The sequence below is a fragment of the Chionomys nivalis genome, chromosome 10 (genome assembly GCF_950005125.1).
Source record: "Chionomys nivalis chromosome 10, mChiNiv1.1, whole genome shotgun sequence".
NCBI lineage: Eukaryota > Metazoa > Chordata > Mammalia > Rodentia > Cricetidae > Chionomys > Chionomys nivalis.
This window is the reverse complement of record NC_080095.1, coordinates 17,468,137-17,482,755: the sequence shown is the minus strand read 5'-3', so window position 1 is coordinate 17,482,755 and position 14,619 is coordinate 17,468,137. Positions and strand designations below refer to the sequence as shown.

The following is a 14,619-nucleotide window of genomic DNA, read 5'->3' as shown; positions in this document are numbered from 1 at the left end:
GGAGTGAACAGGTGTTTGTTCCGTGACTTAGGGGACCACAGAAAAAGACCTCACCAGCACCATGTCATGCTTAAATGGGTAAGCAATTTAAAACTCCACAATAAATTGTAGCTTATTAGGGATTTGTGACACTCTTAATAATGCACATTAACTGGAAAGCAGGCTTGCGAGCCATGGCAACGCATCTCCCGCCTCCCCTGCTGTCACTGCCAAAGTCCCCATCGGGACCCAGTTCATAAACACAAGCCAGCCCTCATCTTTCGGCAGCCTTGCACGCCTAGAAGAAGATTGCGATAACATCATCTGATGAACCTTGGGAAATTTGATTCTGGGGCACTTACGGAGAAATAGGTTGTCAACTTGCCTTTCATTCTTGCCTAAGGACCGGTGTAGCATACTTACATCAGCCTGTAACCTTTTTAAGGAAGGTAAAATTGAGACAGAAAGGCCAGGGGTTCCCTCTAAGTGGAAACAGACGTTGGTTGTTTAAGAGATTGGCTAAATGCTGCTGTTGAGACTTTGTAGACTAACAGAACTCTGTAAAAAGAAGAGTCCCTGCTTCCACACCAATTACCGTATTGACCAGGTGACTAAATGTTGAGTCTACATCACACTGTCCAGGGCAGAATAAACCAGATTCAAAGACTGCTTCAGATGGTCTGATGCTGGGGTTGAGGGCAGGAGCTTGATGAGAACTTTGAGTGGTATGGTGCGTGCGTGCGTGCGTGCGTGCGTGTGTGTGTGTGTGTGTGTGTGTGTATGAGAGTGTGTATAATGTGTGCATGCGTGGGTGGTATGTGTGCCATGTGTGTATGTGTGTTCACGTGTTTGCATGTGTGTAATGTGTGCATGTGTGGGTGGTGTGTGTACAATGTGTATATGTGCATGTGTGTGTGTTTGCGTATGTGTGGTATGTGTATGTGCATTGTGTGTATGATATGTGTGCATGTGTGTGATGTTTGTGTGTGCATGTGTATGGTGTGTGTAATGTGTGTGTTTCTGTGTGTGACATATGTACATGTGTACATGCTCTTGTGCATACACCCAAGTACACACAGGATTGTGTGTACTCCTCTATCATTCTCCACCTTGGTTTTTGGGGCAGAGTCACCGACCAAGCCTGGAGTTCACTGTTTTAGTTAGGCTCGCTGGCCAGTGAGTTCCTGGGACCTGCCTGTCTCTACCTCCTAACACTGGGGTTACAAGCTAATATGGCCATGCCTGGCCTCTACATGGGTCCCAGGGATGCAATTTCAGGTCTTCTTGCTTGCTTAGCATATGCTCTTACCCACTTACCCATCGCACTACTCCTCAAAACTGGCCAGTTTTTTCTTTTTCAATGAAATTCTGCACGGCCCTTTTCAAACTGAAAACTACTGGTTTATCAAAAGTCAAGACATTGAAAATGGAGATCAAAGAGAGGTAGGAAGACCTGGGTGGTTGGTCTTCTTAACACAAGGAAGGCGTGACATCCTCTGTGGTGAGGAAATATTCCCAAGCTATGGGGGAAAATAAGAAGTAAGTATTGACAGCCAGCCATGCAGCTCAACACATAAATCGCCCTCAAGGAATCAGATCGGTGGGAGTTTAGTGACCTTCAAATTGCTGTCAGGTTTCCATTATAAAAACAGACATTTGAATAAAACAATAGCTTTAGGGCAAAGCTCTAATTTCCATTGTTTTGATGCACAAAATCTCGCAAGTCATATTTGAGACGATGGTGGGTGGGCTGGTGATGGCTTAGAGCTTACAGAAGAACAGGAGATGGAAACCCATTTTCCCTTCAGAAAGTCTCCTTGTGCACCCCACCCTTTTCTGCAGTATTTTGTGCAGCTGGTACGTGATTTCGAGCTTTCTTGTTGCCCGTATGGCATTTCTGTATCCCTGAACATACCAAAGAAACCTAGAGAAATGAAGATTGACGTGCACAGGTCTGTCTAAAATGTAGTGGTACAGGGATGTTTTTGCTGGGGGCCCTCGGGTATTTAAGACATTTAAAGTAAGTTTTTAAAATTAGATACTATCTTCTGGGTATATCCCAAAATAAACAAAGTCTGATTATTACAGAGACCCTGCACTTCTGTGTCTGTTGTGGTTCTGTTCATGAGAGTCAGGTGATGGATGCAATCTCGTCTCCGCTGACAGATGAATGGGTAAAGAAAATGTGGTATATACACAGTGGGGTGTTACTCAGCCAAAAATGAATGAAATTCTGTCACCTGTAGGAAAATGGGTAGAACTGGAAATCACTGTGTTAAGAGAAATAAATCTAACAACATCAAGAACTCAATTTTCTCTCATATGTCAATCTGGGGGCTAGAAGGACATGTAAGCAAACAGGGGACCATAATGGATGTGGAAGGAGAGATGGTAAGGAGGGGTATTGTGGTAGTTTGAAAGAAAATGGTCCCCAAAGGAAGAGGCACTATCAGGAGGTGTGGCCTTGTTGGAGGAAGTGTGTCACTGTGGGGGGTGGGCCTTGAACTCTCTTATGCTCAAGCATGCCCAGTGTCACAGTTCACTTCTTGTTGTCTGTGGGTCAAGATGTAGAACTCTCGACTCTTTCTGCAGCACCATACCTGTCGGTATGCCACCGTATTTCTCACCATGAGGATCATGAGCGAAACCTCTGAAATGTAAGCCACCCAAATTAAATGAAGTATCATGGTCCTGGTGTCTCTCCAGTATGTAAAGCCTAACACAGGCATGGAAGATGGATGTGGTCAGAGAACATTACAGCTGTATATAGAAACACTGTAAGGAAATATTGTACAGTTAGACTGATGTTACTGTTATTGTTTGAGACAGCCTCATATTACTTAGCCTTGGCTTACCTGGTACTCACTACGTAGACCAGGCTGCATCTGAGCTCATGGAGATTCCTCCATTGCTTCCTCTCAGGTGCCAGGATCAGAAATGATGCCACCATGCAAGCAGATTGATTTTTGTTAGCGCCACAAAAAAAAGTTCATCTTTGCTCTCAAGAGACTCATGTGGTCTTTACGTTTCCAGTATTATTTAATTTTCTGGTTTTGTTACATCAAATAGTATCTTCTAACATGCATATCCATGAACTCGGTTTTATTTGACAATAGTGTTTGTACAGATGAAATCAGACAAAACAAAGTCATGGTAGGTTAGGCTGGGTCCTAATTCCAATGACCAGAGTCCTTGTAGACAGAACAGCAAGACCTCCAGACTCAGACAGAGACAGGTGGCCCTGTGTTGATGAAGGCAGAGACCAGAGTGGTGGCGCTAGGATTCAAGAAGTGCCCAGGGTCACTAAAGACCACCACAAGCTGCAAAGAGGCAACAAGTACTCTTCCTGAATTCAGAGGGAATTCAGCCTTGTGTACACCTCAGCCCCAGAACTAGGACAAAATGCACCTCTCTTCCTAGGTTACCCAGTCTATGGCACCTTGTCACACCGCTCAGTCAAACTAAGCTAGGGCTGAAGCTACCGTTCATCTGTGTGACTTGCCACCTGTTCGCACGTGTGCGAACAGAGATTAAAATGTGCCAAATGACCCATGTTGTAAAATGCTTCAAAGTGGGTCATTTCCTGCATTGTATCTTAAAATCCTAAGGAGGGCTGGTGAGATGGCCCAGAGGTAAAGGTGACTGACACCAAGCTGACAGCCTGAGCTTGATTCCGGGAACCCACACGGTAAAATGAGAAAATTGATTCCTAATAGTGGTCATCTGACCTCCAAATGAGCACTTTGGTACACACACACACACACACACCCCACTCCTGTGGCTAAGCGACACTTAAACCACAAACTCTGGAACTAGCGCCTAAATGTTTCCATTTCCCGAGACAGGGTCCCATGTGCACCAGACTAGCCTCCACCTTCCTACACAACTGAGGATGACCTTGAGTGTCTGATAACCCTGCTTCTACCTCCTAAACACAGGCATACAGATGTGCACCATCACGCCTGGTTTATGTGAGCCGAAGACTGAGCCCAGGGCCTCAAGCACGTCAGACAAACACTCTACCAACTGGACTGTAAACTCTGCCCATACATGTTTTAACCCTCGGCAGATGACGTCAGTGTGCAGCCAGACATCAGGCATCCCCGATCTGTAGGGCAAAGCTGCATCCAGGGCCAGCTTCAGCATCAGTGCTGTCTTTGCTTGATTTCTGTCTTTGCCACCTCCCACTGATGCCCTAAGGCAGGTTATTTAACTTATCTGATGCTTACTTTCTCCAGTCTAAAATGTGACAGTGTAGAGGTAAACCTTTACATCGCTTCACTATGTAAAACACCGCAAAATGCCTGCCTCATGTACAGATATCAAATAAGTGCCGCGCTCTCTCCTCTCAGCACACAGAGAGGAAGTTAGCAGGGCTTACACGAATCCAGGCTGGGGACCGAGACTGGGACACTCAAATCCTCACACCACCACAGTTGGAAGCTGCAGGCACGATTCCACATTCAGTGTTCCTAGCTGTTGAACAGCCTCAAAGAGCCATTATGACATTTGCTCGAGATAATTATTGAAGTTTACGTGAGATAATAAGGTAATGTGATCCCCATAAGCTCTTCCAACAGTACCTGGCACTTGTAAGCAAGTGTTAGCTCGTCCACTAGACCTGATCTTAGAACCTGCAGACCGTCCCTTCATATGACCAAACTCGCCCAGCGTCGCGTCCCTCCACAATCAGACACAGTGTGGTGTAGATCAAAGAACCAACCGGATTAGATGGAGCTGACACTCAAGTTCTGAGCTCAGGTGAGAAGCTAGCCAGCCTTAGTAGCCCAGATTAACCCTCATCCCCACCCCAGGACTCAAGGGGTAAGAAGAAAGGTTTAATAAATGACTCCTATGGTATCTCCTGGCATCACACAAATATATAATTACCTGAAAATTATAAAGCAATAGAAGGGCCTGGGCTGCATTTGACAAACAGCCCCAATGCTGTTGTGGTTAGAGTTTTCTTCTGAGGCTCACAAAAATCTATCATAGGCAGACAAGGGAATAGGATTCTGCTTTGTCGAAGCAGAGGAGAATCCTGGGGCCTTTTCCAAGAAGGCTGACGGCCCTGGACCCCACTCTGTGACTGCCAACTGAAGCTGGAGGCAGGACAGCAGCTGGATGTTCATTCGAAAAGTTAAGAAACAGCGAAATGTGATACAAACGCTCCAGTGGGAAATGAGGTAACATGGATTGATAGCTTTAAAACTGCACTGGGATTACGTTTCTCGGCATCTATCCTGCGGAAACACAATTAAAATGTGAAAATAGGTAATGGGGATTAATGGTCTCAAAAATACTCAGTAATCGAATTGCTAAGAATCTGCACAGGGGGAAACGGGGTCTCCTTTTTTTCCACAATTTTGGGATCAGCAGTTGGGACAACCTGGTCAATTCAATGAAAGGCCACTCAAATCAGAAAGCCTCAAAACTGTCATAAATGACCCAAAAGCAGTTGTCTAAAAGGTACAATATAAGCATCTAAATTCTCTCTCACCCATCTTACAGTGAAGGATTGAGACTCCCTAGACCCTTAGCAACGACCTTAGACCAACCACCCCAGCAACCCGGGCTTCATTTTGAGTTGGTTGCGGTCAAATGGAGCACCAACTTAAAGACGTCAATCTCAAAGTAGGCTTCTTGGGCCAGTGAGATGGTGCGAGTGTGTTAAATGGGCCAGTGAGATGGTGTGAGTGTGTAAAATGGGCCAGTGTGATGGTGCGAGTGTGTAAAATGGGCCAGTGAGATGGTGTGAGTGTGTAAAATGGGCCAGTGAGATGGTGTGAGTGTGTAAAATGGGCCAGTGAGATGGTGCAAGCGTGTAAAATGGGCCAGTGAGATGGTGCGAGTGTGCAAAGGCACTTGCAGCAAAATCTGATGACCTGAGTCCAAGCTTCAGAACCCACTCAGTGGAAGACAGAACTGATTCCCCAAAATTGCCCTATGACCTCCACATCCATGCTGTGGCATGAGCTCGGGCTTGCATTTGCACGTCCACACGTGAGCACATGCAAATAACTAAATAATAGACTTCCACAGTTTCCGTTTTATTTCCGCAGCTGTCGGGCCAGGAACTAATCTCACAGCAATTTTATTTTTCTTGCACTTCACCGAGTCTCTCCTAAGCACTCGACTTAGCTTTTCCCCCTCTCTTCTGACTTCTAATCAGTAGGCGAGTATTCTGATCACACCACAGTTGCGGCAGCATAAACAGGTTTGGGCTCTACAGTGTTACTCTGGAGTGGCAGGAGCACAATGGTTCCAGAGACGAAGCAGAGCAACACCCAGCAGGGCCCACGAGTAGATATCAGAGAGGGGCCCTGCAAGCTAAAGCCCCAAAGCCCGCACCCCCAATGAGCTGCTTCTTCCACTCAACTCCATCGCCTCTTCCTCTCCACTTCCCAGCAGTGCCAGCATTTTATGACTCCATCAAGGAATTAATCCATCCATTAAGTCAGGGCCCTGATGATGTATGTGTCTCGGAAACTCCCTCGGCAGATATACCCAGAGGTACGCCTGGCTAATATGCTAGGCATTTCTCAACCTAATCAACTTGACAATCAAGATTAACTACCACAGAAACATGCTCTTGGTTAGCAGACATCAACCAGTATGAACAGAGAGAGTTCTCCAGAAGCCAACATGACCGAGACACAGAAAGCAGCAGACCAGCAAAGTGGTCCAGGCTGGAGCACGTAGAGGGATTTCTTCTACAGCCAAAGATTTATATGCAAAGTTGTCTCATGGAAAAGTACCTGATATTGAAAAAAAACATGAATTTATAATAACTAAGTTGCTTAGTTTGTACCCATATAACAAAATGTTATGTAGACATTTAAAACTGTCTTTCTCAAAGACTTTTTTTATGACATGGGCCATGCCCATACACAGCAGAACACAAAGCAACAGAACACATTGTAAATGGAGAAAAGATTGTATCCTTCTTATGCAATTAAAAGTGAGCCAAGACTTAATGAAATCGGGCTGATACCATCTTGAGTCCTCGTTTACTTTGACGTTGATTCAAGGGAAGTTAAGACGTTATTTTTAAGAAGACATCATGTCCCATGCAGGTTGCCTAAAATCAAAACACGTTTAACCTTAAGGAGCCAGGGAGCCAGGGAGGCCTTGTCCTACCAGGAGCAAGGAAGTTCCTGAATCCACCTCTGCTGGAGAAAACAACTATGAAACTGGGCATGGTGGCACTCACCTTTAACCCCAGGAGGCAGAGGCAGTGGATCTGTGAAACTGGGCATGGTGGCGCTCACCTTTAACCCCAGGAGGCAGAGGCAGTGGATCTGTGACTTCGAGGCCAGCCTGGTCTACAGAGTGACAGGTTTCAGGACAGTCATGGTACAGAGAGAGTCCTGTCTCTTCTCCCCACAAAAAGTCCAACAACTATGAATCCCGGGGGGCAGGTGGATAAAACCAAGACTTCCACTGCAAACAGGCAGACACTAGAGGAAAAAAAAAACTAAGAGGCGTGCCAGCTGTGACCAAACACGTAGCTAGACATCTGAAGAAAATCTGTGGATTTCCTGCCATGAAGAACCTAGGAACAGAGCTCAAAGCAGTAGGGGCACTGGAGAGCGGGATGTGATTCTGGAACGGGGTACTGGAGAGCTCAGGTGTGATTCTGGAACAGGGGTACTGGAGAGCACGGATGTGATTCTGGAACAGGGGTACTGGAGAGCGGGATGTGATTCTGGAACAGGGGTACTGGAGAGCACGGATGTGATTCTGGAATGGGGGTACTGGAGAACTCAGATGTGATTCTGGAACAGGGGTACTGGAGAGCGGGATGTGATTTTGGAATGGGGGTACTGGAGAACTCAGATGTGATTCTGGAACGGGAGGGAGGAGTACTGGAGAGTGCGGATGTGATTCTGGAACAGGGGCACTGGGGAGTGAGGATGTGATTCTGGAACAGGGGTGATGGAGAGTGAGGGTGTGATTCTGGAACAGGGGTACTGGGGAGGCACCCCAAATTCTCTACCTGAAACTCAAGTTTCATGTGAAGAGAAGAAATCAGAGCTTAAAGTTAGAAAAGGTGAACTGACCTAAGAGTTTTAGCTGCCTCAAGACTCAGTTTAAGTACAGACAAATAATATTCTGCTTTTTGGTTGTTTTTTTTTCAAAACCAACATTCTTCAAAGAAATATAACAAAATCCAGATGGCACTCCCGATAATCAAGACACAATTTAAGATTACATGAACTAATAGAAACTGAAAATATGACTTATCTACAATAGAAAAATATACTAGATGAAGAATTCCAATGCAAATTTTTAAATTTCAAAGATCCAAAAGCACTGAAGGAGATGTAAATGTTCCCTGTATGCTTGTAAAGACAGGAAGTGTCTATAGAAAAGTAGAAACCATGAAAAGAAATTAAAGGGAAATCTGGAACATCAAATAAAATGTATGACACTGTAACATTTGATATTTGTCCATAAATATCCGTCACCCCACAGCAGGAGCACCAAGAGGGAACTCTCATGCACACAATGGCTTTAAATGAGGAAATGTGCCAATGGCATCCATCAGTTATCACAAAGGAACCTCAGAGAAGGATGTTGATAATGGAGGGAGGGATTGTGCAGTCAAGGGTGCCAGGAGATGAAAATGCCTGAGCCTTCCTCTTGACTCTGCTTCCGGCCTAATGCTCCTCTTAACTTTTCAGTATTTGAGCTGGGAGGAATGGCTCAGTGAATAAAGTCATCGCTATGTGAGAACTTGAGTCCCAATCCCCAGGTGTGGGAGATTTGTCTGTATTCTGTCAATCATGTTTTAAATAAACACTGATTGGCCAGACAGGAAGTAGAAATGATGTAATGAGAACAGGAGAATTCTGGGAAGGAGGAAGATGATTCCTCCCACTCCTGCCCAGACCACTGAAGCAGCAGGATGTGATCAGCCCCACTGAAAAAGGTACTGAGCCACATGGCTAACATAGATTAGAAAAATGGGTTAATCAAGATGTGATAGCTAGCCAGTGAAAGGCTAGAGCTAATGGGCCAATTAGCTTAAAATTTATGGAGACCTATGTGTGATTTTCTTTGGGGCTAAACAGTTGTGGGGTACTGGGCGGGACAGAAACACAAACAACAAGCAGGCCTGGCCCCTTCATGTTACAGAATGGTGCCCATGTGGATAACTGCATCCACAGAAAGCTTGAGAAAGCTTGGGAACGACTAGAGTAAAGCATTTCGGTTTTCAGTCGTAGCAGGAAAAAAGTTGCTGTTTTAAAATGCAGAATGTTGCAGCTTACTTCCTGGCAAGGACCTTGAAATGCCATGGAGCTTTTCAGTGTTGTTTACACACTGTTGCAGCTTGCTTCCTTAAACAACAGGACCTTAAAACACCATAGAGTTGTGGCAAAAAACTTCTCCATATTCCTTAACAAATTAAAGGCTCATGTGGTCACAAAAAAGAGAGATATACAATAAAGAGAGATTCAAAGAGGAAGAAAACTCTAAATGGTTTACACTGTGTTAAAAATATATACAGGCTAAAGATTAAAGTTCTCAAAAAAAAAGAAAGAAAGAAAGAAAGAAAGTAGCCTGGGAGGCAGAGACAGACGGATCTGTGTGAGTTCAAAGATAGCCTGGTTTGCAGAGGGAATTCCAGGACAAAGATATACAGAGAACCTGTCTCAAAAAGTCAAAAGTTAAAAGTAAAAATAAAAGAAATAGAGGTTAAAATAAAGTCACGTAAAGATGGAGAATACACAGAGAATCTTGATACTGTATGTTATTATGCTATCTTTGAATTGTTTGAATACTGAGGAAGGAACAACAGCTGCTAAAATATATTTGCTTATAAATGCTGCAGAATTAATCCAAGATAGATATTTTGAAAATACCTTGACTTTAAAATTGAAGTCAAAAGGTATGTTATTTTGGAGAAGAGATTTTGCTTTTGTTTCCACAGAATATGAGAGGCTATGGATTTATTCAGAGTTAAGAAAAATCAACTTTGATCAAGGAAGGCCACCTGAGAAATCTCCATCAGGAATAGATGACCCAGATGTCTGAGTTCTTCATCCAGAACAGGTTCAAGACTGCTGCCTGAGATGATCAAGACTCACAGGATACTTCACTCAGGACTTGATCATAGCTCAAAATTTTCTTTAGGTCCCCATAAGATTAACAGCACCCCCAACCAGCTGGAAGTAGCCTGAAATACTACGCCCACATTCCCAAAATATGGACTATGGATATTTTCCTTTTTTTTTTTTAAAAAAGAGGGGGAAGTGGTGTGGGAAAACTGTCTGTATTCTGTCAATCATGTTATAAATAAATGCTGATTGGTCAGACAGGAAGTAGAAATGATGTAATGAGAACAGGAGAATTCTGGGAAGGAGGAAGTTGATTCCTCCCACTCCTGCCCAGACCACAGAAACAGCAGGATGTGAGCTGCCCCACTGAAAAAGGTACAGAGCCACATGGCTAACATAGATCAGAAAAATGGGTTAATCAAGATGCGAGAGTTAGCCAGTGAGAGGCTAGAGCTAATGGGCCAATCAGCTTTATTTTTTTTTCTTTATTTTTGCACACTTTTAATTCCGAACAAAATAAACCAAACAAACAAAAAAACACAATACACAATACCCAACCCTGCTATTCTGTGGGAGGGGATTTTCCTGCCTTAAGGCACAAGACAGGGTAAGAGATCCTCTAGCATGAGCAGAGAGCCAGGTAGGTCAGGGCCAGTCAAGGCTGCTGGGGGAGCACAGGGAAACTATACAGAGGACATGGTCTTCCCAGGGCATCTCTAATCTACTTCTTCCATGCGGGAGGCATCTTCATCACCCTCAAGTGGGGGGATCTCATCAGGAACAGCAGCACTGGGCTCCTCTGCTGTCACCTCATCTTCATCAATGCCCAGGCCTAGTTTGATCATGCGGTAGATGCGGTTGGAGTGGGTCTGGGGATCCTCAAGTGAGAAGCCAGAGGAGAGCAGAGCAGTTTCAAACAGCAGCACCACCAGGTCCTTAACGGCTTTGTCATTCTTGTCAGCCTCAGCCTTCTGCCTCAGGGTCTCCACAATGGGGTGGTCAGGGTTGATCTCTAGGTGCTTTTTGGCCATCATGTAACCCATTGTAGAGTTATCTCGAAGTGCCTGGGCCTTCATGATCCTCTCCATATTGGCTGTCCAGCCATAGGTGCTTGTCACAATGCAGCAGGGTGAAGACACAAGCCTATTGGAGATTGTCACCTTCTCAACCTTCTTATCCAAAATCTCCTTCATGAGCTTGCAGAGATTCTCAAACTTTGCCTTGCTCTCCTCCATCTTCTTCTTCTCTTCCTCATCCTCTGGCAGCTCCAGGCCCTCCTTAGTCACAGAGACCAGGCTCTTTCTATCAAACTCCTTGAGCTGCTGCACGCAGTACTCGTCAATAGGCTCAGTCATGTACACCACCTCAAAGCCCCGCTTCCGCACACGTTCCACAAAGGCAGAGTTGGCCACCTGCTCTTTGCTCTCACCAGTGATATAATAGATGGACTTCTGTGTCTCCTTCATGCGAGACACATATTCTGACAGGGAGGTCATCTCATCTCCAGACTGAGAGGTGTGATAGCGGAGCAGCTCAGAGAGGCGCCGGCGGTTAGTAGAATCTTCATGGATCCCAAGCTTTAAATTCTTGGAGAAGGCCTCATAGAATTTCTTGTAGTTCTCTTTGTCTTCAGCCAACTCAGAGAAGAGCTCCAGGCACTTCTTCACGATGTTCTTGCGGATGACTTTCAGGATCTTGCTCTGCTGCAGCATTTCTCGGGAGATGTTCAAGGGCAGGTCCTCAGAGTCAACCACGCCGCGGATGAAGTTGAGGTACTCAGGTATTAACTCGTCACAGCTGTCCATGATGAACACACGGCGGACATAGAGTTTGATGTTGTTCTTCTTCTTCTTGTTTTCAAAAAGGTCAAAGGGAGCTCGCCGAGGAATGAAGAGCAATGCTCTGAATTCCAACTGACCTTCCACAGAGAAGTGCTTGACTGCCAAGTGGTCCTCCCAATCATTGGTGAGACTCTTATAGAATTCACCATACTCCTCTTGAGTGATGTCATCAGGGTTTCTGGTCCAAATGGGCTTAGTCTTATTCAGCTCTTCCTGATCAATGTATTTCTCCTTAATCTTCTTTGTTTTCTTTTTCTTATCTTTGCCACTGTCATCCTCCTCATCCGATCCCACATCTTCAATCTTAGGCTTCTCCTCATCATCCTTATCTTCCTCCTCTTTCTCACCCTTCTCTTCCTCTGCCTCATCATCACTGATCTCCTTCTCTCGTTCCTTCTCCAGATATAGGGTGATGGGATAGCCTATGAACTGTGAGTGCTTCTTCACCACTTCCTTGACCCTCCTCTCCTCCAGGTATTCTGTCTGGTCTTCTTTGAGGTGAAGGATCACTTTGGTGCCCCGGCCAATGGGCTCACCGTGGTCGGTACGCACTGTGAAGGACCCACCAGCAGAGGACTCCCAGGCATACTGCTCGTCGTCATTGTGCTTTGTGATCACAACCACTTTCTCTGCCACCAGATAGGCTGAGTAGAACCCAACTCCAAACTGCCCAATCATGGAGATGTCTGCACCAGCCTGCAGAGCCTCCATGAAAGCCTTTGTGCCAGACTTAGCAATGGTTCCCAAATTATTGATGAGGTCAGCCTTGGTCATGCCAATGCCTGTGTCCACCAAAGTCAGCGTGCGCTCCTGAGGGTTAGGGATGATGTCAATTTTCAGCTCTTTACCACTGTCCAACTTGGAAGGGTCTGTCAGGCTCTCATAGCGAATCTTGTCCAAAGCATCAGAAGCATTGGAGATCAGCTCTCGAAGGAAAATTTCCTTGTTCGAATAGAAAGTATTGATGATTAAGGACATGAGCTGAGCAATTTCTGCCTGGAAGGCAAAGGTCTCCACCTCTTCCTCTCCATGGTGCACTTCCTCAGGCATCTTGATAGAAAAGCCAAGTAGTAGCACAGAGCAGGGTGGGCACGGAGCGCGTCCGACTCGCACGGCAAGCCTGTGCTGCGCGGGGGTGACTCAAGAGACGCCAATCAGCTTTATAACTTATAGAGCTCTCTGTGATTTTTCTCTGGGACTAAACAGCTGGGGGACTGGGCGGGACAGAAACCCCAACAAGCAGGCCCCCATCCATGTTACAGGGGGGACTGTGCAGTCAAGGGTGCCAGGAGATGAAAATGCCTGAGCCTTCCTCTTGACTATGCTTCAGGCCTAATGCTCCTCTCAACTTTCCAGTATTTGAGCTGGGAAGAATGGCTCAGTGAATAAAGTCATCCCTGTGTGAGAACTTGAGTCCCAATCCCCAGAAGCCACATACAGCTGGAAGTGACAGCACATACCTGTGACCAGTTATCTTCTAGCAGAGACAAGAAAACCCCAGAATCTCACAAACAAACTCACCTGCCAAATGCAATAGCTAACAACAGACAGACCATGTTTTAAGTGAAGTGGAAGGCAAAGTTGAACACCCAAGGTTGTCCTCTGACCTCCACACAGGAATGTGGAATGTGTACACCCACATTTAAACACACATATATATCATACACAAAATCAAAAGCAGTTAACTAATTCTTTTAAAAACTAGACAGTAAATAAATTAGGCATAGTGGCATAACAGATATGATGTAGGGAAGACACTGCTGAACTTGAAAATACTTCCAAGAGAAATTATTCAACCTGAAAAATATAAAGAAAGGAACTTTATAGTTAACAGGACTTCTGTGCCCTATAGGATGGTCCCAATTGTTGTCTGAGGTTTTCTGTTCCACTAGGTCCCACAGCCATTTAGCCCTAAAGAAATGCACAGAGGTCTACATTAGTTATAAACTGATTAGCCCATTAGCTCAGGCTTCTTAATAACTCTTATAACTTATATTATTAGCCCATTATTCTTGTCTATGTTAGCCACGTGGCTTAGTACCTGTTTCAGTGAGGCAGTCACATCTTACTTCCTCTGTGGCTGGGTCACAACTGCAGAAATGGGCTTTCCTCTTCCCAGAATTCTCCTGTTCTCATTGCCCCACTTCTACTTCCTGCCTGGCTACTACTGGCCAATCAGCATTTTATTAAAATACAGTTGGCAGGGTACAAAACATTGTCCCACAGTTCTCCCAATAAATCACCCAGCAGTTGAAAGAAAAAGAGAAAACCATTAACGTTATGAGAGGAAAGAGAAACACAGCATACGAACAGCCAGTTATCTGACCTCCAGCCCAGCCTTGTGAAAGGTCAGAACAGCTTCAAATTTCTGAATTTAAAACATTAAAAATCTGAATTTTAAACCTGCTAATCAAGTGTGCTGGCTAGTTTTTGTTTTAAACCTGCTAATCCAATGTGCTGGATAATTTTTGTTTTAAACCTGCTAATCCAGTGTGCAGGATAGTTTTTATTGTCAACTTGACAACAATACAACCTAGAGTCACCTGGGGAGAGGGAACCTCAAATGAGGATCAGACTGTCCTGTGGCCATGTCTGTGAGAATTGTCTTAGCTGATGGTTGAGAACAGGGAGCAGCCTACTATGAGCAGCGCCAGCCGTAGGCAGGTGGATCTGAGCTACATAAGAAAGCTAACTGAGCTCGAGCCAGTAACTGAGCCAAGAAGCAGCTTCATCCG

General features: G+C 45.1%; 1 protein-coding gene across 1 annotated transcript; it reads right to left on the bottom strand.

The window, feature by feature from the left end:
• Window positions 1-10,546: 10,546 nt before the first annotated feature.
• LOC130882980 (heat shock protein HSP 90-beta-like) lies at window positions 10,547-13,024 on the bottom strand. The gene has a single exon (XM_057783121.1). The coding sequence runs from the start codon at window positions 12,932-12,934 to the stop codon at window positions 10,760-10,762; it is 2,175 nt and encodes a 724-aa protein (XP_057639104.1). The 5' UTR covers window positions 12,935-13,024; the 3' UTR covers window positions 10,547-10,759.
• Window positions 13,025-14,619: the final 1,595 nt, after the last annotated feature.

Bases quoted from the DNA above. Each gene is read 5' to 3' on its own strand.
- LOC130882980 (XM_057783121.1), bottom strand. From the start codon at position 12,934: ATGCCTGAGGAAGTGCACCATGGAGAGGAAGAGGTGGAGACCTTTGCC.